This window comes from Globicephala melas, chromosome 8 (assembly GCF_963455315.2).
Source record: "Globicephala melas chromosome 8, mGloMel1.2, whole genome shotgun sequence".
NCBI classification, from domain to species: Eukaryota; Metazoa; Chordata; class Mammalia; order Artiodactyla; family Delphinidae; genus Globicephala; species Globicephala melas.
The window spans coordinates 44,694,785-44,719,265 of NC_083321.1; the positions used below are offsets into that span (position 1 = coordinate 44,694,785).

At 48.2% G+C, this 24,481-nt stretch overlaps 1 protein-coding gene and 1 pseudogene across 11 annotated transcripts in view; one reads left to right on the top strand and one right to left on the bottom strand.

Annotated features, from left to right (window-relative positions):
• The window catches only part of IRAG1 (inositol 1,4,5-triphosphate receptor associated 1), a 176,978-nt gene that overhangs the window by 105,464 nt on the left and 47,033 nt on the right, over positions 1–24,481 (top strand). For 8 of the 11 annotated variants that reach the window (XR_004034096.2, XM_060303505.1, XM_070046143.1 and 5 more), the window contains 8 exons: positions 9,125–9,225; positions 10,697–10,767; positions 12,463–12,636; positions 13,703–13,780; positions 14,522–14,574; positions 14,779–14,826; positions 16,123–16,740; positions 18,923–19,001. Coding sequence is in view for 10 of the 11 variants with exons in the window: in XM_060303505.1 (XP_060159488.1) it covers positions 9,125–9,225; positions 10,697–10,767; positions 12,463–12,636; positions 13,703–13,780; positions 14,522–14,574; positions 14,779–14,826; positions 16,123–16,740; positions 18,923–19,001 (1,222 nt within the window). In the remaining variant the exon portion in view is untranslated. The remainder of the gene's footprint in view (positions 1–9,124; positions 9,226–10,696; positions 10,768–12,462; positions 12,637–13,702; positions 13,781–14,521; positions 14,575–14,778; positions 14,827–16,122; positions 16,741–18,922; positions 19,002–24,481) is intronic. The other 3 variants (XM_030831378.2, XM_030831380.3, XM_030831381.3) reach the window with 3 other exon arrangements.
• Positions 20,673–21,631, bottom strand: LOC115839567 (ras-related protein Rap-1b-like; annotated as a pseudogene).

The following is a 24,481-nucleotide window of genomic DNA, read 5'->3' on the forward strand; positions in this document are numbered from 1 at the left end:
TTACAGATGGTCAGGAATGTACATTACAATTATTTGTCCTTGGATCCTATCGTGAGCAATGGAGTAGCTTGTCATTTTTTGTCTCTCTGAGTTCCCTGTCAGATTGCATGCCAGCTACTTAGGGTCAGGGGCTATGTGTGTGTCTCCAACCCTCAGCATAAGCTCTAGTGTGTGGTAGGAGCTTAGCAAGGGAGGGAGAGATGGATGGAGGGAGGGATGGATGGATGGATGGTTGTGTGGATAACTGGCTGTATGGATGATTAAATGCCTAGAATTAAAGGAGGAGGAGATGGACAGGAGGGAGGAGGAGAGGATAGAAGATGATGGATGAATGGCTGGCTGGCTGAGTGATACCCCCCTACCCCACAGAGTAAGGCTATAATAGACACTGTGAGCACTGTTACACTCCTGAAGTCTGTGACACGAGAGTAAAAACAGTGATGAAGAAGGCAGGATAATCTCGGGGGGAGGGTGTTGACCCCTGACTGCTAGGAAGAGACTGGACAATGGCAGGAAAGAGGGTCCACGGAGGCAGGGCAGGCCATGGGCGCATGGGGGGATCCACACAGTGGGCGCTGGGAGCCTTCAGGAAACCGGGATCTGGTCCTCAGCACTTGGCAGGGAGGAGCCCCAGGTCCAGCCGAGCTCAGCAGAGGCACTTCTGCTCTCTCCCGTGCTCTTAGCACTCGCTGTTGGAATAATCATTTGTTTCACAAGTCCGCAGAGAGTCCTTTTATCCTGTCACGAGAGTGCTAAGTCCTCTTTGCGGCCAGGGCCCCCTATCCAGAGGCAGTCCCTGTTTGCCCTCCAGGCTGTGAGAGAGGGACCTGGGGATACAGCTGCAACAGTGCCCACCCTCTGTCACCATCCTCACTGTCATTTTCACCCTTAAAACTAGCCTGGAAAAGGGGGATTATTAGCTCCACATAATGTTTGAGAACTTGAAACTCAGAGAAGTTAAGTGACTTGCCTGAGGTCACCCAGGTGAGACTCCAGTGTGGACCTCCCGACTTCACCACCCCACACTGCCTTCCTGCACAGTCCTCTTCCAGGCTGTCTGCCAGCATCCAAGCGCAGGAGCTAAACTCCCCACTCCTGCCTGGACTGGGGCTGGTCTGTTGCCCAGAGCTTCCGAGCCAGGCCTAGTCACATGACATTGGGGAAAGGAAGCTCATATTCCCGTCTGTACCACTGGCCTATATTTATCCCTGCACCCAGGCAGTTAGGAAACTGTTGTGCATTCCTGGGAATTTATGAGCGAAATAAACATCTAAATGTTTCTATAAGGTTTATTTAAGGAGAACAAAATGTGACCTGCTGGCTTATTAAAGGGTGAGCTTTCCGGGAGATGGCCCAGCTCCCGCAGTGCTCGGCTGACTCCAGGGAAGGGGAATGGATCCCTGGGAAGGCTGGGCCCCTGGAAGGTGAGAGGGGTACCCCTGCTGTCTTTCCTCTAGCTGTGTGTTCAGCCTGGAGGGCTTCCTGGAGGAAGGGGCTCGTGAGGGAGGGTGCAGCTGGGAAGAATAAGAGAGGCATGTCAGAGGCCTGCAGAACACCAGGAACCAGGGGAAGTGAGACCCAAGACCTGGAGACGACTTGTAAGGGCAGTGTGTGTAACAGGAAGGCCAACAGGCCTGGTGTTGGTCTCTTCCCCTATTTACCAGCTGTGCAGCCCTGGACATAATATGTCTGTTTTTTTGTTGGTAAAGTGGGGATTGAAGTGGGAAAAGAGGGGAGAGAAAAGAAATGTATTAATTCCCTAATTCCATGCTCAGGGCTTTTGCTTTCATCTTCTCACTTCCTCTGCACGATTCTGTGAGGTCAGGAGGTATTATCACCCCAAGCTGTTCATGGGTGCCCTGAGGTTCATTCCCAGAGTTGCTAGGAGGATTATGAGAAAACACACGGGAAGTGTCTGGGACAGAGCCCCACATGCAGTAGGTCTGAGTAAATGTCACTTCCTTCTATCCATGTTTGTGTCTTTGCCTCTGCTATATGTAAAAGGCATCTCTACTTTGTCTGAGATGCAGATGGTGAGAGAGGGAGTGGAGCCAGGTGAAGGTGGCCTTGGAGGTGGGCTTCCCTGGGTCATTGATTACTTGGGCTTATGTGGCCAGATGCCCCAGGGGAAGATGCTCTGTGACTCTGTGACCAGAAGGGTGAGGCCCTCCTAATTTAACTCCAAAAGGTTGTTCAGACACAAAACACAGAACAACAATCTCCTCAAAACCAAATTCCAAAGTCATTAATTTAGCCCCAAAGTTACCAATAACAGAATACAACATCTGACACTCATTGAGCATTTACTAGCTGCCAGGTGCCCTTCCGCGAGCTTTCCATCTGGAGCTGCCAGATTTAGCAAATGAAAATACAGTTATGGCCATGCACTATTTGGGATATACTTATACTAGAAAAATTATTTGTTGTTTATTTGAAGCTCAGATATAACTGGATATCCTGTATTTTGTCTGGCAATCCTGTTTCTACACCAATCTGTGGAATTCTTGTAACTACCCTGTGAGATAGTCATTTTACAGATGAGGTAACTGAGGCACAGAGAGGTGAGGTCACTTGCCCAAGGTCACACAGCTAATGCGAAAAGCTGTATGATGAATTAGTGTGGCTCCGGAGCCTGACGCCCTTGAAGTCCGGAAGCCAGGAACTTGCCTGGCGAACTCTGTTTGAACCCGCTGACCCACAAGCTTCCTTGAGGTCCTGCCTTCTGTTTCAGCGGTTCAGAGTGGGAGCAGGGATGGGTATTTACACTGCATTAAAACCTGGCAGAGTTCACCCAGAGGGCCGCTGGAATCTTCCCACACTCTCCTGATTACTCTCTCTCTAGTACCTGCGAAAGTGAAACCCAGCCAGCACAAGACTGAATGTTCCCCACAAAATCAGTTTTGCAGAACATTAGAAGTTGCCCAGAGCTTTCTGTGAGCTGATTAGGGAGAGAACAATTTGATTTTATTACCATGTAGTTTGCACACATTGGAAGGAGAGAGTGAGGATATTCCAGAACATTCCATCAGTGTATTAGAGGATTTCTCCCTGATTGCTTTGTGTCTCCTGATTTTTAAGCAGCTTCAGACTGCGTGCGTCCATGGTTACATGCTTGGCGCTTGCCACCATGGCTTGTGTCTGCCTTTCTGTGTGGGGACCTCTGCTCCTGACCTTCCTCTGACTGAGGGTGCCTGCAGCCCCATGCGTGACAGTCACCTCAGGAGAGCTTTGCTGCAAGTGACCTTTCACCAGGAGGCAGAGAAAACTCCTACCAGAAAGCAGCTCCTCCAGTGCCTTGCAGACCATTACCTCACAGTGTCAGCATTAAGGGCATCAGGCCTGGGCACCACCTGGGATGGGGTAGGGGTGAGGAGGAGGGTACTTCCACCCCACTCCCCATCACACTGTGCTAACTGGGATGCCTTTCAGAGGCTGCCTAGTTCACCTTTGCCTCCAGGCCCTAGCATAGACCACAGCAAGCGCTAGGCATTCAAGGAACGTTCGCTGTATGAATGGACAGAACAAAGCATAGTAATGTGCAAATGTTACAGGCTGGCCCCCTCTCTTAGACTCTAAGACTTTTGAAAACCTTTGTGTCAATCATAAAAAGCAAGGGTAAGACAATGTGCACGAGAAAGAATTTAATGAAGCTGGAGGAATAAGCCGAGGGGGGAGGGAGGGAAGAAGGTGGGGAGGGAAGGAGAGAGGGAGAGAGGGAGGAAGAAAGAGAGAGAGAGGAGACTGGGGCGGCGGGTAAGCAAGTGAAGAGTCAAAGGGGAGAGGAGAGGGGAGGGTGGGAGTTAAGGTTTGTTCTCCTTAGAGGTGAGAATGAAGAGTGGACTTCTCTCTCTCTCTCTCTTTTTTTAAAAATAATTTTTATTGGAGTATAGTTGACTTACAATGTTGTGTTAGTTTCTGGTGTACAGCAAAGTGAGTCAGTTGTACATATACATATATCCACTCTTTTTTAGATTCTTTTCCCATATAGGCCATTACAGAGTACTGAGTAGAGTTCCCTGTGCTATAGAGTAGGTCCTTATTCGTTAACTTTTATATTTAGTAGTGTATATATATCAATCCCCATCTCCCAATTTATCCCAATCTCCCAGTTTATCCCAGAAAACATTTGCTTTTTATCTGCTGAACGATTCTCTAAGGCAGACTCTCTCAGAGACTCGCCCACATGGATCACAGCTTCATTGGCTTTCAGATCAAATAGTTTAACTTCCGGGTCAAACCATGGATGCTAGAAGAAGCATATATTTTTCTTTATCTGCTAGGGATGTCTGTATTTATCCAATTGTTCCCTCCTTTTTATAGTTTCATCTTCTTATGTCTTATAGTTTATTGTTGGTGACTTCAGATTGCTTTGGGAAATAGGTAGTGTGTCAACAAAAATAAATAAACTGCATTCTACTTACTTAGCAGCTGGAACATATGAGACTCTTGGAAATGGGTATATGGTATAACCCGAGCACCACCACCACCATTTTATTTCTAGAATACAACATGCAGAAATTAATGTTTGGCTCCTTCTGCCCCCTTATGTAGACCTAGCCCATCATCACCAGTGCATGCTGGGAATTTGTAAAAGCCCCTCCAAGGGATGTCAGAAACCATATGATAGAACAAATGGGAAAATGATATTTTAGCCAAAGTGCATTTCTTCTTGTTTACCAGAGGATTCATACAAGAAAAAAATTCTCTAAATGTGATGAACATGGAAAAGGTGATTTTCAGAGGCCAAATTTTCACTGTAGAGATAAATTCCACCCAGGGAAGGAACCTCACACATACTATAGGCATAGTCAGTGTTTTGACTGGCATTGCCATGGTAACAGTCACCCATGAGGCCATATGGAAAGTAGTTCCGTCAGGATGTTGTGGAAGTTACACGGCCACGAATAACTTCTAGAGATCTATTGTACAGCAGAGCGCCCAGAATTAACGCTACTGTATTGTATACCCAAATATTTGCTACAAGGGTAGATCTTATAAGTGTTCTTATCCTCAGGCAGGAGGAAATTTTGGAAGTGATGGATAGGGATTGTGGTGAGGGTTTCACAGTATATACTTATCTCTAAACTCATCAAGTTGTGCACATGAAATATGTCAATCACACCTTAATAAAGTGGTTTGAATAAAAAAAGATGACGTGGGTGGAGGAGGCTTTAAGCACAAACCTCCTGCTCTCCAGAAAACCAAGACAGGCTAAGAATCATGGGTCACAGGAGCAGTAACTCAGATGCTTTTGGGGCCAGGCAGGGAGTGTGAATGACTGAAACAAGCCAGCGTGAGCTGACTCCAACCAAGGGTTACTCGGCAGAACTGTGGAACCAAGATGGCTTGATCTCCTGGTTTTTTAGGAAAAGCAGGAAATCCAGACTTTTATGGGAATTCTTCTAATTATGAAATGTTGGTAACTAATATAAAAACTTGTAAATGCTACTCACAGCAAACAGGCTCCCAGGTCTCCAATTTGTACCTCTGAGCTCAGAGGATAGGATTCAGAGGATGCTAATTCTCTCACTGAGATCCAAGAGGCCATGTTAGCAAGAAACCCTTTTAGTGAGGTGAACAGAAGCCTCTGGGAAAACTTCAGCCCTTTCTGCTCCCCAGAGAATCTACCCAGGAGAAACACCTTCCCCCTGCACCACATTCCTTCCACTTCACTGGCTCTCCCATTTAGCTTGGCACTGCCTGGGCCCTGCCTGCCCCAGCTCCATCATCACCTGCCATTTTGACACTCTGCTTCCCCTTCCTGACCTCAGCAGCTCCCATGGGTGCTGTTCCACTGTGTGTCCTCAGGCCCCACACCATGACCCAAGATCCTCTGCTTCCCTCCTGGCCCCTTGGAAGGCGCCAGCCCCTCTGCTGCTTGCTAGTCTCCCACCAGTGAAGCCTGGTGGACAAAAGGTGGGGAGAACTGAGTGGAGCTGCTGTTCATTTGAGTGATAACCATGATTAATGGGTATTTGTAGATCAGATGACAGTTATAAAAGGGCATACACATTCACCACTTCATTTTATTCACACAAACATCTTCTGAGACCGCAGACCATTGACTACTTTATAGTGATGGGAACTGAGGGACAGTGCAACAAGAGGACGAAGCAGGTGACTAGCTCATCACCAGCCCATCAGGGTGAAACTATCCACAGAAGGAGTTGTTGCTTTTGGGGAACCTTCCTGAGTGTCTCTTCCAGGAGGAGTCTTTGACAGAAAGATGTATATCTGCGTTCTTGGAGGGACTGGAGCTCTGGGGTCATGAGGACAGGTTGGCCAGTCCTGGCTTCAGCCACAAGCATCATGCTGACTCCCTGTCGCTCTACCTTCTCCAACCGTGCATATCCAATTGGAGAGTGACATGGCTCCAGTTTACTAGGGAGCTCCTCAAAATTCCTATGGGGCAGAATGGTGCTTCAGTAACAGGGCCTCCTCCAGCAACTCAACCAGTGGGAATCACGGGGATCCATGGACGGATCTGCTGTCAACATTTCTGTTTTCTCTTTGGGCAGTCAAGTTATTCCCAGGCCTAATCCTCAGTGTTCCCCATCTCCAAAACCACAAAGACCAAACTCACTGGAGTAGCAACCAAGGTCTTTCAAAAGCTGGCTCAACCTCTTATTCTGGTTTCATATTTTGCCCCAAAATTAGTTTCTTGGACCTCATTATAACATGTCAAGCAATTCTCTGAAGCATTTTCAGGAACTGAGGACAAGAGACCAAATATTATAACAAAAGATGTTTCCCCAAACTTTTATCACTCAGGAAGTTCCAAGTGTTTGGGGAGCTGTAAGCCAGGAACTGTGGATGAAGACCAAATATATATGAGGAATATATTTTTGTCATCTGAATGACCAAATATATACATTTCTTATAAATCACAATATGGCCGCCCCCATCCCTGGGCCCTCCTATTTCACATACTCTATAGTCTATGCTCTAGCTACATTGTGAATCCCTAATGCCCAGTTATGCCTTTTACTTATGCTGTTCCCTTTGCCCAAAAACCTCTCCCCTAATATCTTTGTCTTGCAAGCTCCTATTCATCCCTCAAGACCTAGCTCAAATGTCCCCTCCTCTTGAGAGTCTTCTCCAGCTCCCCTCCTGAGAGAGTTTTCTTTCCTTTTCTTTGAGCTTTCACAGAATGTGCTTCATTCCTTATCATTTCACAGAATGTGCTTCATTCCTTATACTTATTATAAGTATTAATTACTTCTCTGTATCCCTTGCTTGGCTGTGAGCTCTTGAGGGTCTTTGTATCTCAAACTGCCCCTGGCACATGATGGATAACTAAACTGTGTTTGTCGAATGAGAGACAGAAAGGTAATCTGACAGTAATATTACCATTTATTGAAAACATCAGTCATGTGCCAGGTGCTGTGTCAACATTATTTTTAATCTTCACATCAACCTTGTGAGTTAGATTTTATGATCATGGGGCATAGAGTGGTTAGATAACTTGCCCAAGGACACACAGCTAGCAGATAATGAGCAGAAATTTGAGTGCAGTGTGATTCTTCCAAAAGGCAGTGCTGCTTCCTGTTCCTCCTACCCAGCCAAAGTCCCTGCCCTTCCATGTGCTCGAGGATTCTGAGGGCTTCCCCCTCCTCCCATCACTGCAGCTCCCTCCTGCTGAAAGGTCCTGGAACATAGGGGTCCAGCGTTCCCTGGCTAGACTCAGAGACTCTTCTCCAGCTCACCCGGCCTCATGTTTGAGGCCAAGGGAGGGAAGAGATGCAAATGACAATGGGAAGAGCTGGTTTCACTAAAAGTTGTGGGATTTGAGAAGTCCACATGGTACTGTACAGCACCCACTTGACAACAAAGAATGATGTGAAAAGGAGAGAGAACCTCCTCCTCACCTCGCAAGGAACCAACACCTGCATACCAAGGGCTCAAGAACACAGCTCACCCTGGCTCTGCGAGGGCAGCCCCCAGGCCATGGCTTCAGTGGGGCCAGTAGAGGTAAGAGCACTTAATGCCCAGGGACTCCAGAAGGACACGACCTCCAGAGACAGTGGCCATGGGCACCTGCTGCTCTGAAGATTCAGGAGGCCACACCAATAGTGCAGGTGGTGTGACATGCTCGGGAGCCCAGGGAGACAGGACTTTGGCAGGGAGAGTAGGGCATTCACAGAAGGCCCGGGCTGTACCCATCAGTAAGGGGGCAGGGCAGAGGAGAAGGCAAATGATGAAGGGTCCTCTGGAGGAGTCAGGACCTCTGGAGAGTCTCCCAGACATAGCTGGGAACAATTCTGAGATGGAAATACCGCAATAGCACGTGGCAGAAGAACCAGAGAGATACTGTGTGTTACTGTTAACTGGTCCTATTTTTACCCCCAGTACACTTAGGTGTAGGAAAACACAGGTTGATATGCATCTTCATGGATCTTATTGTATATCCTATACAGTATTGCTTTTATTTCATTCACTCATTTACTCACTCAGCAAGTATTTTTTCTACTCCAGATAGGGTTTTACAACTCACACAGCCATTAGCAGCATAACGGTATACCAATTTCACTACAACTTCTCCAACCTGGGATGTAATAACTCTTTCATTTTGATGGTTAGTAGTTTTGTTCTATTTTGTTTAGTGGTTGCAAACTATCTCAAAAATCTAAGGATTGGCTCCTAACTTTTGTTCTTATTTCAGAAATGTGTATTTATGTAGATAAACATTTTTACAAAGTTACAAAAGTCAAAGCGTGTTCCATTATCCATGGAACAAATCACCTTTATTGAAAGGTCACAATTAGCCAAATGTAGAGCGTCACTGAGTATTGGGAATGTGTGGTGTCACTGCCTTTTCTGCTGGCCTCCATCCTTCCCCAACCAGGCTGGTTGCAGCCTGAGGACCCTGCACCATTCTTTTTCTACATTGTTAGTGAGAATTAACCAGGGATGGCTTAGAAGTTCCCTAATCTTAGTGCATGAAAATAGACCAAGTTAAGCTCGGTAAATGAAGGAGAAACTGCCTTTTTTTTCCCCCCCTGAATAATCCAAATAAACAGCATTTGACCCTCGTCAAGAAGTCTCTGAGTGTCATGATACTTGAATAAGGGCTCCAGCTCCTGGGAGCTTAACTCCATCTGTGTTTTTTGTTCTAAACAACCAGGGCCCTCCCACCGCAGGAATATCTTGCAGTCCACCCACCATCATCCTGACTGGGGATGCCAGTTCACCGGAAGAAGAAACTGACAAAAACCTGGTCAACAGGTAACCTCCTATTTGCCTAATCTGTGCTGTAAAGAGCAGTATTTCCTAGCATGTGCGGATTAGACAGCTCTATTTTTTACAAATCTTTTCTTCGTTCTTGATCATTTTATTGATGAAATACAATCAAGCAGTTTTTCAAAATGCGAGAGAGAGCTTGGGATTTTTCCATTATCTTTCCCCACAAATTATTTCTTCTCTCCTAGATTTGGCTCTTTGCACCTTGTTAACCTTTAAGAAAAGCACAGCTCATAGCAGGGGAGTTTTCTACAGTAACTGCTCAGATATTTTCAAACAGACCTAAAAGATGTGAATTTTTTACTAGAATCCTGCTTCTGGCCAAAGTGGGTCCTGTGTGGAAGATGATCTCTTGGAAGGGACACTGGCTCACATGCACAGGGATGTCCCTGCCTAGGTTTTACACAGCACTAGCCCATGCATTGGTCTAGCTGGAATGAGATTTTCTAAGTTTAATTTCCAAAAAGTTACAAAGATAATTCTAATACAGATATATAGTGAGCATGTGTCAAAGATTTACTTAACTCATTAACGAGGGGACCATCAGGATAACAAAGCCAGCTCAAAGGAGGATACGAGAAATGGATGTACGTAGTATAATCAGTGAGGAGGAAAAGAAAGCTGGAATAAGATTGCTAAGTTAGAGACTTCCCTGGTGGTGCAGTGGTTAAGAATCTGCCTGCCAATGCAGGGGACACGGGTTCAATCCCTGGTCCGGGAAGATCCCACATGCTGTGGCGCAAGTAAGCCCGTGAGCCACAACTACTGAGCCCTCGTGCCACAACTACTGAAGCCTGTGCACCTAAAGCCCGTGCTCTGCAACAAGAGAAGCCACCGCAATGAGAAGCCCGCGCAAGGCAATGGAGAGTAGCCCCCGCTTGCTGTAACTAGAGAAAGCCTGTGCGCAGCGATGAAGACCCAACGCAGCCCCCCAAAATAAATAAATAAATACATCTTTAAAAAGAGAAAAAAAAGATTGCTAAGTTAGATACAAGATAGGTTAATGTTTCACAGGGCAATGAAACCTTATTTTTATCTTTTCTCCCCAACAGAAATCATCTGCATCTCTACCAGGCAATTATTCACAGTTTATGAGTTTTCTGCAAGTTAGATATTCACTCAGAGTCTGAGCCCTAATAAATACTAAATCGTCAAAGTTACAAAGGGCAGTGGTTCGAAAACTTTGGAGAGCATCAGGATCACCTGGGTTTGGGGCCGGGGCTTGTTCGGTCACAGATGGTTGGGCCCCATCCCCAGAGTTTCTGATCCTGTCGGTGGGTGAAGCCTGAGAACTTGCATTTCTAACAAATTCCCATATTTTTTCGCCCTTGAAAAAATAACAAGCTTGTAAGATGATGCTCTAGGATGACTCTGAAAGATTATGCAAGCATCTGGTCTCCTATTTACCAGCTGTGGACAAATTTTCCTAACAAGATGACTCTGTTTGGTCTTTCAGAGCTCACAGTCCCCACCGGAGGCTTTCTCACCGACACCTGAAGGTTTCCACTGCTCCCCTGACTTCTGTGGGTAAGGGCTAGCCGATTTGTCTTATTTCTGCCACCGGAGATAGGGGTCCAACTGAAGGTGTGTTTGAGTAGGAAGAAGACTGAGGTCTGGCAGCTTGGCCGGGCTTGGCCCCTTCCCCTCTTCTTCTTCTCAGATTAGTAGTCCAGAGGGGATAGTATCTGAGTTGTGCCTTAGAGAGTCGGACAGATAGACAAGAGGGAGGAAACGTCATTTGGGTGGAGGAAGCAATTGTGTTGCTGGGCAGGAGCCATAACAGAGCAATTGCCTGCTTGGCTGTGTGTCAGGACTCTTTCAAATGACAGAAACTCAATTAAACTAGCTTATGCCAAAACACATAAAAATAAATAAAAGCCAGGGTCTGTGTGTTCACGGAGCGCTGAGCCCAGATGCTCATGTTGGGTCATTAGCAATCATCCCATCCCATCTCCCAAGTTTCCTCTCTTGCGTGTTGGCTTCCTTCTGGGCAAATGGCTACCAGCAACTTACATCCCTTCAGTGAAAAGAGAGCTCCTCTTCCCCATATACGCACCACCATTCTCAGAGTTGCCTCTCACTGGCCTCCATGGCCATCCCTGAACCAGTCACCCAGGGGGATTGAGCTCATTGGCTGGCTGAGGATGGTACGTGGTCCCCTTACTGGCACTTGGGCTGAGATGGGCAGTATTGTTTAGCTCCTTCCTAACATGACTGAGACTCAGACGAGTTTCACCCAGTGCAAACCGGGGAGCTATGACCAGAAGGAGGAGGAACGGAGGCTGGAGAGGCAAAATGGGAGCCATTCACTACCAAGGGGCTGGAGGAGAGGAGTATGTGGGATCAGGGAAAGTGGCTGGGCGCAGTTTGGCATCTGGACGTCACACGGGGGACCAGGAGGAATCCTGATGAGCTGAGGCAGGAGAATCGCATGGTCAGATATGGCCCTTAGGAAGGTCACTGTGATAGGCAGTGGAGGATGGGACGGAGCAGATAGCCTGGAGGTGGAGGGCCTATGAGGTGGCTGATGTAATTGTGCAGGTAAGTTACAGCTGATGAGCAACAGTGGCGATGAGGCACAGGTTCCAGAGATACTTACTTGATGCTGAGTTGGTTGGACCTGGGGGCAGCTGAGGAGGAGGGAAGAGTGTGGAGTGACTCCTACGTTTCCGAGCAGCTGGGTGAGAGGTGGTGTCACTCACCCAGGGAATGCGTCCTGGAGAAGGGGCAGTTATGGAGAAGGATGGGGGTAAACAATGTGAGTAGAGGGAAAAAGGAGGGAAGGTGGCCATGGGGTTGTGTCTTTGGCCCATGATCTTTGGAGTGCTTCCTTTATCCACATATGTTAAGCTCACTATCTTGTTAAAGAAAGAGAGACCGAAGGAAGAACACTAGGGGAGCAGGTAGAACAGGTGGGTCTCCTGGTGGCCTCCCTCATGGCAGAGTGGAGGACAGTACTGGGAACCTAGGTGGCTTCACGGCCATTTGTGACAGAGGACCTGCCACATCCACCGGCTACAAGCTGGAGGGGTCAGGCCTGCTGGGGGAGCCCTGGCTGTCCCCACGCAGCCCTCTCCAGGACGCGGCAATGGGCTGAGATTTGGCTGGCCAAGTCCCCTCTGGGCAGTGTCCCTGGGCTGAGGGGTAGGGACTGGGGGCAGGGCTGAGGTTGGGGACCAAGGATTCCGTGGCTCTCGCGCCGTGCTCACCCCTCCTCTGCAGACCCTACGGGGCACATCATTGACCTGGTAAACGGCCAGCTGCCGGACATCAGCATCTCAGAGGAGGACAAGAAGAAAAACCTGGCGCTGCTGGAGGAAGCCAAGTCGGTGAGTGAGCGGTTCCTGACCCGCCGCGGGAGGAAGTCCAGGAGCAGCCCCGGCGACTGCCCGTCAGGTAGGACGACAGGAGGCCGCCCTGAGCCCCTCCGACGGGGGCGGGCGTTGGGGAGGGCCCAGCCCCAGATGCAGCAGGAGCCCTGCTTCCCAGGGGTGGCTCTCGACGCGCCTGCCCCCAGGCCTCTTGGGCCCGGGAGGACTGAGGCTCGTGGAGAGGATCCTGTGGGGAGAGGGAATCGCACCCCGTAGCAGAAGCTCTGAAATACTGACCCAACTCTAGCCCAGAAAACTCTGCTTTCCTTTTTTTGGGGTCTATGTGTGACCATTTTGTCTTCCTGCTTTGCCAAGAATTGCTAGCCCATATGACACCCATGAACTTGACCTGGGCTCCCCAGTCCCTGAACCCTGCCTGGAGAGAAACCCACTGTGTGATGCCCGAGTGCGCAGACTCCCGGGCCACCCTGCAGGGCTGGGGTCTGTGTGGTCTCCCACCATCCCCAGGAGGCCCTGCTCTGTGGGCACCTCCTCTGCAAAGGTCAGGAGAGGCTGGCCCTGGGCTTCCTCTCCCTGACCTCCAGCTGTGCCCCGGGAAGGATCCTAGGGAAGGGAAGTGTGGTCTTTGGTGTCTCTCTGGAATTTCTGGATTAGAAGAAAGGTTTTCTGAAATTCTCCTGCTATCCCTTTGGCTAAAGTCACTCTTTTTCTTGAGGAAAAAATTGGGGGCAGCTAAACAAGTCTGAATGTACTTAGGAGGGAAGGGGCACATTTGAAATCAGAGCCATCCTGGCAAGTCTAGGAGGTATAGCCTTTGGAGCTGTACCAGCCAAGCAATGCCAGGTCCTCTGTTTCTAGAAGGTGCTTTGGGGTGAGGCCAGGCAGACTTGAGGAGTGTGACCCCAATCACCCTCCCTCTCCCCCAAATGACCCCAGCGCCCCCTCTGTTGGGCTGGCAGCAGGGAGGCATTGGGCTGTGGTAGGAGCCTCATATGGAGTCCAGAATCAGCCCCTGAACCTGACGAGGCAGACCCAGTCCCCAGAGGCGAGAAATACCTGAAAGGATGTCTTTGTTAGGCTGAAGTCCTGAACCTTCACGAATGCTGGCCAATTTGTGTCTGTCTCCACAGCTGTTTCCCCAAACCTCAGCCCCGGAACTTCTCCTGGGTCCTCTCAGAGCAACTCCCTCACCGTCCCCAAGCGGCCTGGTGAGGTCCACCTCCCCCCCGAACCCCACGGCATTGCCCACTCTGGCTCCCCACCTTGGGTGGTGGCTCAGTCCCTCCCCTGGGCCCCAGGACTCCTGTCCTGCAGCCTTCCCAGTCAGGATGCCCGTTTGGTCCCCTCCCCAGGGGCCTGGCTGGGCTGCCTCAGAGGAGGAAGATGTGCTTTCTTTGGGGTTTCAAGCTAGCGTGGGGAGGTAGGCCTAGCCCAGGGTGAGGATGGAGGGAAGGGGGCTATGGCCGGGGCCCTCTGCCCAGAGAGGACCTGGAGAGAGGTCACCTCAGAGCTTATTTGCAAAGGCCTCTATTTGGGCCACTCTGTGTTTTGACTGCTTCCCTTTCATTAGGCTGCGTTCAGGGCCACACCCTCAGCTCAGCCAGGGTAGGGCTGGGGTGCCAGGGAGAGCAGCCTACCCTTGTCAGAGCTGCGGGGCAAGCTCAGGCTCGGGCCAGGCAGCCCGGGTTCAGATCCCAGCGCTGACACTCCGGCTGTGTGGCCTTGATTTCCCCCTGCCCTGGCCTCATGTGGTTTCTGTGATGATTAGATGGGGACTCCCCACAGAGCCTGGCATTGTGAGAGGTACTCAACAGGCATGGGCATTACTGGCTCCTGGGCCCGAGGGACCCAAGGGAGGACACTCTGGGGAGGTAGATGCGTTTTTGCTAAAGGGACAGCTGAGGGTCTGGGGTGCTGGACATCACTTGCCAGTGTCTGGACCATTTTAGGTTTGGATGCGTGCAGTGGCCCAGGGTCCCCTCTGCCCGGAGCACCACCACAGGTAACGGGGCACCGTTTGGGGTTTCTATGTCAACTAGTCTCTCCTCTAACCCCGTAACACCTGAGAGGCCCTCCATGACCCGCTGGAGGCGAGGGTGCTGGGTGGGGGAGACATCGGCACCACTGTAGGGGTCTCCTTGAGGGTGTTTCAAGAGGAGACTCGGCCTCTTCACGTTGCTGACTGACTCGTGTTTACTTTCTCCAGCAGAAGGGGGATGAGGCCGAAGTCTCTTCACCTCCCCTTGGCGAGCCTGTGAGTTTGAGGTCTGCCCAGTTTGGATGATTTGAGTGTGGGAGACACGGTGTCCCAGAAGCCTAGGCTGGCCCTGGGCAGCCTGCCAGTGGGTGTGCGTGAGTGGAAGGTCAAGGCTGAGGAAGCTAGAAGGTTCCTCTGCCCTACGGTGACTGGAAGCCTGAGGTGGAGGGGGTGAGGCTGCGGGATTCAGTGGGGGTGACCTCCATGGTGGTCCTGCCCATAGTCCTACATTCCCAGTCAGGCTGCTGCCAGAGGCTGGGGGGACCACTGGGCCCAGCAACAGCCAGGGAAGACTGCTGCCCCCGTCAGCTCTAGTGAAAATTGCAGGAAAGCTCCAGCCCCTAGCTGGGACTCTACCTGGGGGCAGCCTGGAAAACCTCATCTCTGCTGACGAGCAAACGAAGAGCCCCACACCTGCTTAGAACCACCTGCTCAAGGTGGTGTCAGGGCAGCATAGAATATAATCTCATCTAGAACTGGGTCTGGGATAGAGTCCTCTGGTAGAGTTTCAGCTCACACACAAGACAGCCACACAAATACCCAGACAGACACACGAACCTGCACCTCACAAAGCAGCTTTCCCTTGGGAAATGAAAGAAGAGCACAGAATCTTGGAACTTCTGAACAGCAAGCTATCAGCTTTGCAAGAACCCCCTTATTCAGTGATCTGTAACCTCTTTTGGATCATAGAACGCTCTGAGACATTGTTGAAAGCTATGGACTCTCTTCCCAGAAAAATACATACAACACACAAACACACACATACATTTGTATATAATTTCAGGGAGTTCACAAACCTGATGGGAAATCTGAATCCCTAAGAGTTAAGGGCCTTGCCAGGCAGAGCTAGGACTAGAATCTGGGGCAGCAGAGTCAAAGCCAAAACTTGTGGCTGCACTCCATTCCACTGTCCTCTGCAGCGCCTAGCCCTTGGGAAGTTCTTGGCAGGTTTTGAATGGCAGGTCCCCTTATCCTGTCTGTTTTACAAACCTCAGGCTTGTTTGTAGGTCCCCTTTGCCGGCTCAGATGTGACTGAGAAGTCCTCCCTTTCTACCTAGCCCATACCTCTCCAACACCTCCCCACCCCTACACACACACACACACACACACACACACACACACACACACACACACGTACGTACACACATACACGTGTGCGCACGTGTGCACGCACACACACGTGCGGGTCCCTTAGCAGGGTCCATGGGGTTAGAGACCCCACAGCAGAGGTGAATCCACCCTTCTCCCCTCCAACCTGCCCCCGGGGTCCCAGCTCTACCTTGTCTCTTTCAGAATGTCCTCAAAGGGCTAGCTGACCGCAAGCAGAATGACCAGAGGAAAGTGTCTCAGGGCAGGCTGACTCCTCGCTCTCCCACAGTTGAGAAGTCCAAAGAAATTGCAATAGAACAAAAGGAAAACTTTGATCCCCTCCATCGCCCAGAGGCCATACCCAAGGGCCCAGCTTCTGGCACAGGCAGTGGTGGGAAAATGGCCCTGAACAGCCCCCAGCCTGGCCCTGTTGAGAGCGAGCTAGGGAAGCCGCTTCTGAAGACAGCCAAGGAGGGCAACCCTCTGCCCAGAAGCCCAACCCAGGGCTCTGGAGGGGCGGCTCCCCAGTCCCCCCAGGGGAAAAGTACAGTCGGAGAGCCCACAGGGTCCAAGGTTGGCTCCAAAGCTGAGCTGTGGCCCCCTGTGTCCCGGCCGCCCCTGCTGCGGGATGTCTCCTGGGACAGCAGTCCCGAAGAACCCGGCCCCCGGCTTCAGAAAGTGCTTGCCAAGGTGCCGCTGGCAGAGGAAGAGAAGCGTCTGTCAGGCAAAGCTGGCAGCAAGCTGGCCAAGGCTCCTGGGCTTAAAGACTTTCAGATACAAGTGCAGCCAGTGCGGATGCAGAAACTGACCAAACTCCGTGAGGTGGGTTCCTGGGGTCCTGCTGGGCAGGGTGTGCGTCCAGGTCCCCAACCTGGGCTGAGGGCCTCTGGGCCGGGCTGACCTGGGCCTGGGGTGGGGCAGCTGTGGCCCAGACGTGGGCCTTGTGGAACCCTGAACCTCCCCACCCCAAAAACCAGCCCACTGGGCAGCATGTCCTTCATAAATATCACCTTTCGTGCCTCTACCCTGCTCACTCGGGTGAGGTCAGCTGGTGTAGAGCTGCCACATTTCAAGGGGAAGGTGGGTATATGGAAGGACACATGGGCCCTGAGTCCTGGGCTGTGTTTTCCTCTCTAACTGGAGCTGGTGGCTCACGAACAAGAAGCCTTTGATGGAGCACCTTGTCATGCCTAGGATAGGGCAAGGATGGAATGGCTTTTCCCTCTGTCTTGCCCCCCAAGCTTTCCTTCCTGATACCTGTTAACAAAGGGCCTCAAACCCATCCAAACATGGCCGTGAGGGGCTGCTCCCCCTGTGGTGAATTTCTTCTAACACCCCTGATGTCCCTAACTGTCATTGGCCATCAAACCAGGCACAGCTGTCTCTCATGGGGCTACTGCCCTATTCATGGAATGACTGGGGGTCATCCAGAGATGCAGGGGGAGAGAGCCCAGGGTGTGAGGAAGAGAAGAGTTTAACAGGACAAAGAAATCCTTACCCAAGCTCCACTTCCCCAAAGGGCCAACCCAGGCCACAGGCCAAGGCAGCCGGGACTCCACGGGGTGAGGCCTGGCGCCCGCACAGCTGGAGTTGGACGAGGCCCTCCTGGCTCCCCTACAGAGGGGCCGTGGGACAGGGAAGGAAATGAGGCACTTGACAGCGGTCAAGAGCAAGTGCGGGGCTGGGGGTCTGCACTAGCAGGAACACGTTCCAACCGTGGCCACTGTCTTGCACAGAAGCCTTCTGCGTTGGAGGCTCCAGGGGAGCTGGGGCCTGGCTGCTGAGGTTAAAAACATTATACACGGAAAAGCCCACCCAGCCAGGAAGACCTCACTAACTAGCGGGTCAGCACAGGCCTGCAAGAGCCGCCCCCGGTGGGCCGCAGCCCCAGACCCCTGGGGAAGGTGACGCCAAGGAGGCCAGACAGGCATTTGCCTTCACGTGCCTCTGGGCAGCAGAGGCCAGGCCAGGCAACAGACCACCCCCAGACCCCTGCCAGTTCCCCTCTGCAGCAAAGAAAACCACAGAGAACCTGGAGGCCCCATCCCACTAACCACTGCCCTGCGTCTGACCACACCTCCAGCCCAAGCCAGGGTGCTGAGAGCCGCTTGGTTGTGGGCCTCTGGTTAAGGAAACAGGTCAAGGGCCCTGGTGCATGACTTCCATCTGGGCCAGAGCTCCCTCTGCTGGCCCTTTCCTCTCCTTCACCGGGGAGGAAAACCGTCCAAGTGGCCTTTGCTACCGGGACACTGAAAATCCCCTTAGAAGCACAGGTCACAGGCCCAAGGAGCTCTTTGTGGCATTTCCACTTGGGAGCGCCGGTCTTGGACTTGGAACAGGTGTGAGCCTACCTGTGCCACATACCTGCCGTCAGCATCCCCATCTCTCCTCGGCTCTGCTGGCCGAAGCCCCAGGCAGCAGTGGCTATTGGCCTGCAGCCTTGGGACGGCAATCTGCAGGCCTCATTCGTCTGGAGAGTTTAACAACTCAAGAGGTGCTATCACAGGCCACTGAGGAACTGGGGGCAGGAGAGGCTGCAAGTCCTGAGAGTGGGCACTCACTGCCCAGAATAACAAGGCCGGAAGCTCCAGGCAGCTCAGAGCACAGCCATGAGATCACAAACATTGTTTCCATCTTTGGCGGCTCCATACGCACCCAGGGGACCCTCCTATCCCCAGAGCCCTGGGCTCTGCTTCTGTTTGTCCTCCAGCCTTCAGCCACCATGTGGCTGGCAGCTCCCTCTCCCTGAGGCTCACAGGCTTATTTAAAAAGCCGGCCATGCGAAGGACCATTCCTGACCCAAGGAATGGGGCACTGATGGTGGGGTTTCTAGCACCTTTACAGGCTGGGAGAGGAGCGGTCTTCCTGGTGCCCCTCAGATGTCGTGACTGTCCCCGCCCCGGGTGCTGCCCCGTGAGACTGAGGGGTCACAGAGCCATAGAACCGAGGGAAGAGTCCAGCCTGAGGTCACCATCTGAACTGTTGTCTTTCTTTTCCTAAAAAGGAGCACATCCTGCTAAGAAATCAGAACTTAGTGGGGCTCAAGCTTCCAGACCTTAGTGAAGCGGCTGAGCAGGAAAAAGGTAGGTGGGATCGGGGAGATGCTCTCCTCAGGCTGGGGATAGATTCATTTTCTCCAGATCAAAGAAGGTGAACGTGTAAACACTGCACATCCTGTCAGGGCCTTTGTCCATCCCAGTGGCGAGTGTGGGCCAGACGCAGAGCAGGCCCTCAGTAAATATTTGCAAATGGTTGAATAAGTGAATCAGATGGCGTTTCCTGCCCACTCAGAAAACCTCTAAACTTGTCTTCTTCCAACCAGCCCCCCTTCTGGACCCCTCCAGCCCTCCCTGAGCCTTGTTAGCACCTAGTGGGTCTGGAAGGGTGACCCAGGCCTGAACTTCTGATGCTTCCTTTTCCTTGTCCTCTCACACCCAGGAAGCCACCCAGATAGAACAGTTCCTCTTTCTGAGACATCAGAGTCATCTCTTGCTTTCTAATCTGCTGTCACTACAAAGTCCAGACCCCAGCCCTTCCCTCCTGGTGGCTGCAAGGCCCCACCCACCCACTTGCCAGACTCGCCTTCAGAAAGTACAACTTGGGGTCTCTTGCCTCACCTCCACCCCAGCTCCCATCTCCTGACTCACTTCTCCCGATGGCTCACGCTACTCGTGGTCATTCTCAGCATAGAAACCTTCTGCTTAAGGACTGTTCTGTGGCTGTGTCCAGGGTGCCACCAACCATGTTGGAAGCCCCCAGTCTGAAATGTAGTAACTAACACCTACCTATTCAACATTGACAAGAAGATTCCCAGAAGTAAAACATCCAACAATTATTTTTTTTTTTGGCAATCCAAATTTATTGAACTACTGATGCTAAGTTATGCAAAATTGCACCACTTTAATTAAGGCTTTTAGTTTACGTTTGGCCACCTCAAAAGGAGTTGTAACATTAGGTTGGTCAATTTAAATACTGTGGCTCCCTGTTGGATAGACACACAGTGTTTACAGCCAAATGTTAGTGCATACAAAGCAACAAGGCATCGTTAAATAAAACAGCAATAGTTACTGCAACTTAGGCCTTGTGACCAATTACAGATGATTAAAATTACTTCCCACATTCACATCCACAGTACTCATCCACCATTTAACATCGCAACCAAAACGTTACACATGTGAAACAATCACTAACAGGCAAAAATACTAAACCTGTATATTTGGTATTGCAAATACACTTATGCATGAGCAAGCAGGGGATTCACAGTGAGAATCTACAGCTGCAGAAGCCTGAAAATGATTTACAAAAATTGTTAAATCATTAAAAGATTGTTTGAAAATATACACTTCTTGTTGTAGACCCCCCACTGTACACACAACTATAAACATTGTTCCCTATGTAAACAAAAACGGAAACATATAATAAAAGATTTGAAAAGTCTGGACATTTCCTTCCCAACAGATATTAAAGGCAACGTCTTTAAGACATTATACTGAAAGGACTATTATATCTTAAAGACAAGATCACTGTCTCCACAGATTTTTAAAAATTAAAAAACTGTATCGCTGTGTTAAAGCACTTATTTGTACAATACAATGATAATGACCTTGAATTTATGTTTTAAAAATTACAATAAGCTACAAGTATCAAAGAAGTGAAGTTATCTGGAGTAGTCTATGTAGGAGCTCTTTGGACTCTCTTCTATTATGCTAAAATAATAGTGGTGCTTTTAGGATTTACATTATTGTACTCTCCAATATAAAGTATGGGGCATGTTAAAGTATACAGTACACCATTTTCATACATGTACAACATTGGTGGATGAAAAATGTCTGTTAACAGTAATACTGGATCGTAGCCTCTGGTTTTACCAGCTGCATACTCTAGGACTATTATATAAGTAAAAATCTCTCTTGTGATCCTGGAAAGTGATTAGAATGTGCAAACTGATGTAGTAGCTTTCATCCGCCCCTTAAAGGGTACCACCACAGAAAGTCCGTTTAAGGTGTTGGCAGGTTTAACAAAGTTGGAATGCTGGCACTGTTGAATTGGGCAATAGTTCTTCAGACCTGGCTCAGAGCTACAATGCATTTAGTATATTAAAGCAGCTGACATGACGACTTTTTGTGGGCCTTCCCAGGCACTGGAGTTTTTCTGTTAATTTGCCACACTAGGTCATAAAAGATCTCATTAACATTTATTTTTGATTTTACAGAGGATTCTAAGAATGCACTGTTGTTCCATTGTCTTGCTAAATTTTGACCTTGTTGCTTTCCTACAACTCCTTCATCTTCCAAGTCACACTTATCACCAACCAGAATCATTGGAGCATCATCAGTGTCTTTAACTTGAAGAATCTGTTCTCTCAGATCTTGTAAATCATTAAATATGGACTGTGCTGTGATGGAATAAACTAACGCAAAGCCTTGTCCGTTTTTCACGTACAAATCCCTCATTGCTGTAAATTGTTCCGTTCCTGCAGTATCCAAGATTTCAAACATACACTCTTGTGCATTACTTCAACTTGCTTTCTATAAGAATCTTCTATTGTAGGATCATATTTTTCAACAAAAATTCCTTGAACAAATTGTACAGTCAGAGCAGATTTTCCAGCTCCTCCTGAGCCAAGAACGACTAGCTTATACTCACGCATGGTGCAAACTTGTAAAATCTAGTACTTCTCGCACTGTCACCGGGTCCCCGCAGCCAGCGTCGCCTCGCGCTCCCTTCCGGGTCGCTGCTACCGGCGCTGCCGCTCCGGCTGGCTTACACGCCTGACTCTCCAACAATTTTTTAAAGTACTAATTAAAAAAAATTATTCATCTTTAGATGAAATCTTTGGGAAAATATGATATACTTCTCTACTTTTAATTTCGAACTTGTTTTTAAAGCAGATTTAAAACCCTAGGAAAAGATTTATCTTAAAATTTCACCCGCAACCCCATAAATTCTGAAAAAGCAACAGTTTTTACTCTTTCCAGTATTTACCCTTATTTATAATTTTTTCACAATTGATTTGGTGGTGTAGATGTAACTCCCTGTTTCTACCTTTTTTTTTTTTTAAGATTTAATTTTATTTATTTTTGGCTACATTGGGTTTTCGTTTGCTGTGCGTGGGCTTTTTCTAGTTGTGGTGAGCGGGGGCTACTCTTTGTTGCGGTGCACGGGCTTCTCACTGCGGTGGCTGCGGAGCACAGGCTCTGGGCGCGTGGGCTTCAGTAGTTGCGGCTCGCAGGCTCAGTAATTGCGGCGCACAGGCTTAGTTGCTCTGCGATGTGTGGGGTCTTCCCAGTCCAAGAATCGAACCTGTGTCCCTTCCATTGGCAGGCGAATTCTTATCCACTGTGCCACTGGGGAAGTCCCCTGTTTCTACTTTTAAAATACTTATTTCACGACTAATTCCATTATAGTTTGACTTGTCCTCATATTTATCATTTAATGGGTGCATAGTTTCCTTTTTTGTATTGATGTATCTATTGTTGGGTATTTCAGATGTTTACAGTTGTTTTAACTATGATTAACAACACTACTATAAACAACTTTGTACTTGTAGGTTTTTTTTCTTTCTTCCTCTAAGTTACTCTCTCGGGATAAATTCTCAGGCTTGAGAGTCACGGGGTCAAAGTGTAGGAATATTTGTAGGAATATTTGCGTTTACCATATTGCCTCCAATGGGTGATGCTCCCTGTAGACTGAGTGAGGGGTCTTCTCACTAAACACTACCTGCACTAGACTTTGCTTTGCTTTGCTTTTGCTCCTTATTGGCCAGAATGTAATGAGAACAAGATGATCCAAAATAACAATTACTACTATTAGTAGTAGTAGTGCGAAATACCGTTCCATTATTACTTCAATTAATTTGCTTAAACTTAAAATTTTAAAACATTTTTTTCTTAATGGGTGAATTAACTATTTATTTCTTTACTCGTGTGTTCATTTGGGTCTTGGGTTTTTTGTTGGTCATACATGTAGACCTTATAGATAGTAACCGTTCTTTGGCTGTATTTTTTGTCAATACTTTTTCATTTTTCTTTGCCTTTGAACAAATTTTGTATTATTTTAGAGAGATCATAAAGTTTTTATACAGTAATTTTAACCTATCTTTTCCTTTGAAAATCTTCTATTATTTAAATCATTATAAAAATATTACTTCTCCTTAATTGGGATAGCAAATCTATTTTCTGGTAGTTTATCTACAGTTTGATTTATTTATATTTATTTTGCTAATACCTCTGAAATTTGTTTTAAGATATAGGTATTTGAAGACTTAAGATTCTGTTACCTCAATAATATTTTAATAGTGTTTATATTTCTTATTACATTGTGGCTTAGATAATCATACACTGCATCTTTTTTTAATGTATAGCAAAGACTGGTTCTGGGCCCTTGATTCTGTTTTATTCTGATCAGTATTGTACCATTTTAATTACTGCTGCCTTATAATATGTTCTAGTGTACAGTGGGTTACTTCTCCCCCATTGCTCTTCTTTTTCAGAGTATTCATTATATTCTAGATACAAAGATTCAGTGCAAATTAATAGAGCAACTGGACAAGAATTCAGGAGATTGGAGCTCATGGCCAGACACCACTTAACGGTGTCCGGTGTCTTTAAATATGTTCTTCAGCCTCTGTGGGCCTCTGTTCCCTATTGGACTAGGACACTTCAGAAAGCTCTTAACTGTAACCTAAGATTTATGGATTCCAGGTCTTTTCCAGTTTTGCCTCTCACCTACCTATTCTTTAAGTGAAATTTATGTCATCTTATACAACATTTTAATTGTGATTGCTCTAAGGCTACACACTGGATTCAGAACTGTCCTAGTTTTGTTTGTTTTACAGTTCATAGATTTTTCAGTTATTTAGTTTGCAAACATTTAGTTCTCATTCAGGCCCGTGGTTTGTCCCTCTATTAATTTAAGTATTCCTTTCTTTTTCCTGTACTAGATTTAAGGATCTTTGTAAAGGTCTTCCATATCTCTTATTGAGACAAATTCTACATGATTTATATTTTTGCTTATTTATGAAGAAGACTTTTTTCATTAGATTTTCCTAACTGATAATTAGTGTCATAGATGAATGCTGCTTGGTATTATACATGTTTCTTGTATAATAAATATTACTGTTAACAAATGGTAGTGATTACAATAGTGGTTAAGTAGCATGATTATTATAACTAGGGTGATTACTATGTACCAGGACCCATGCTAAGCATTTGACAATATTTCGCTTAATGCTTACAACAACCCTGAGGGGTGGGTCTTATTATACCCATTTTGCAGATGAGGAAATTGATTCAGGGAGGTGGTAATTAACTGCTAAAGCCAGGATTGGAACCCAGATGTGTCTAAATCCAAAGGCTCTTGACCACTTTGCAAAATACCTCATTTTTTCACATTCACAATCTGTTATTTTATTTTATCAAATTCACTATTTGTCTTAGTTGTGTGCTTGTGCATGTGTATGTGTCTTTCTCTTGTATATCTGTATATGGTTTATTATTTTGGCAACATTCTCTAATATGACAATGGTGATAAGGAGAACTCTTGCCTTTTTTCTGTTTTTAAT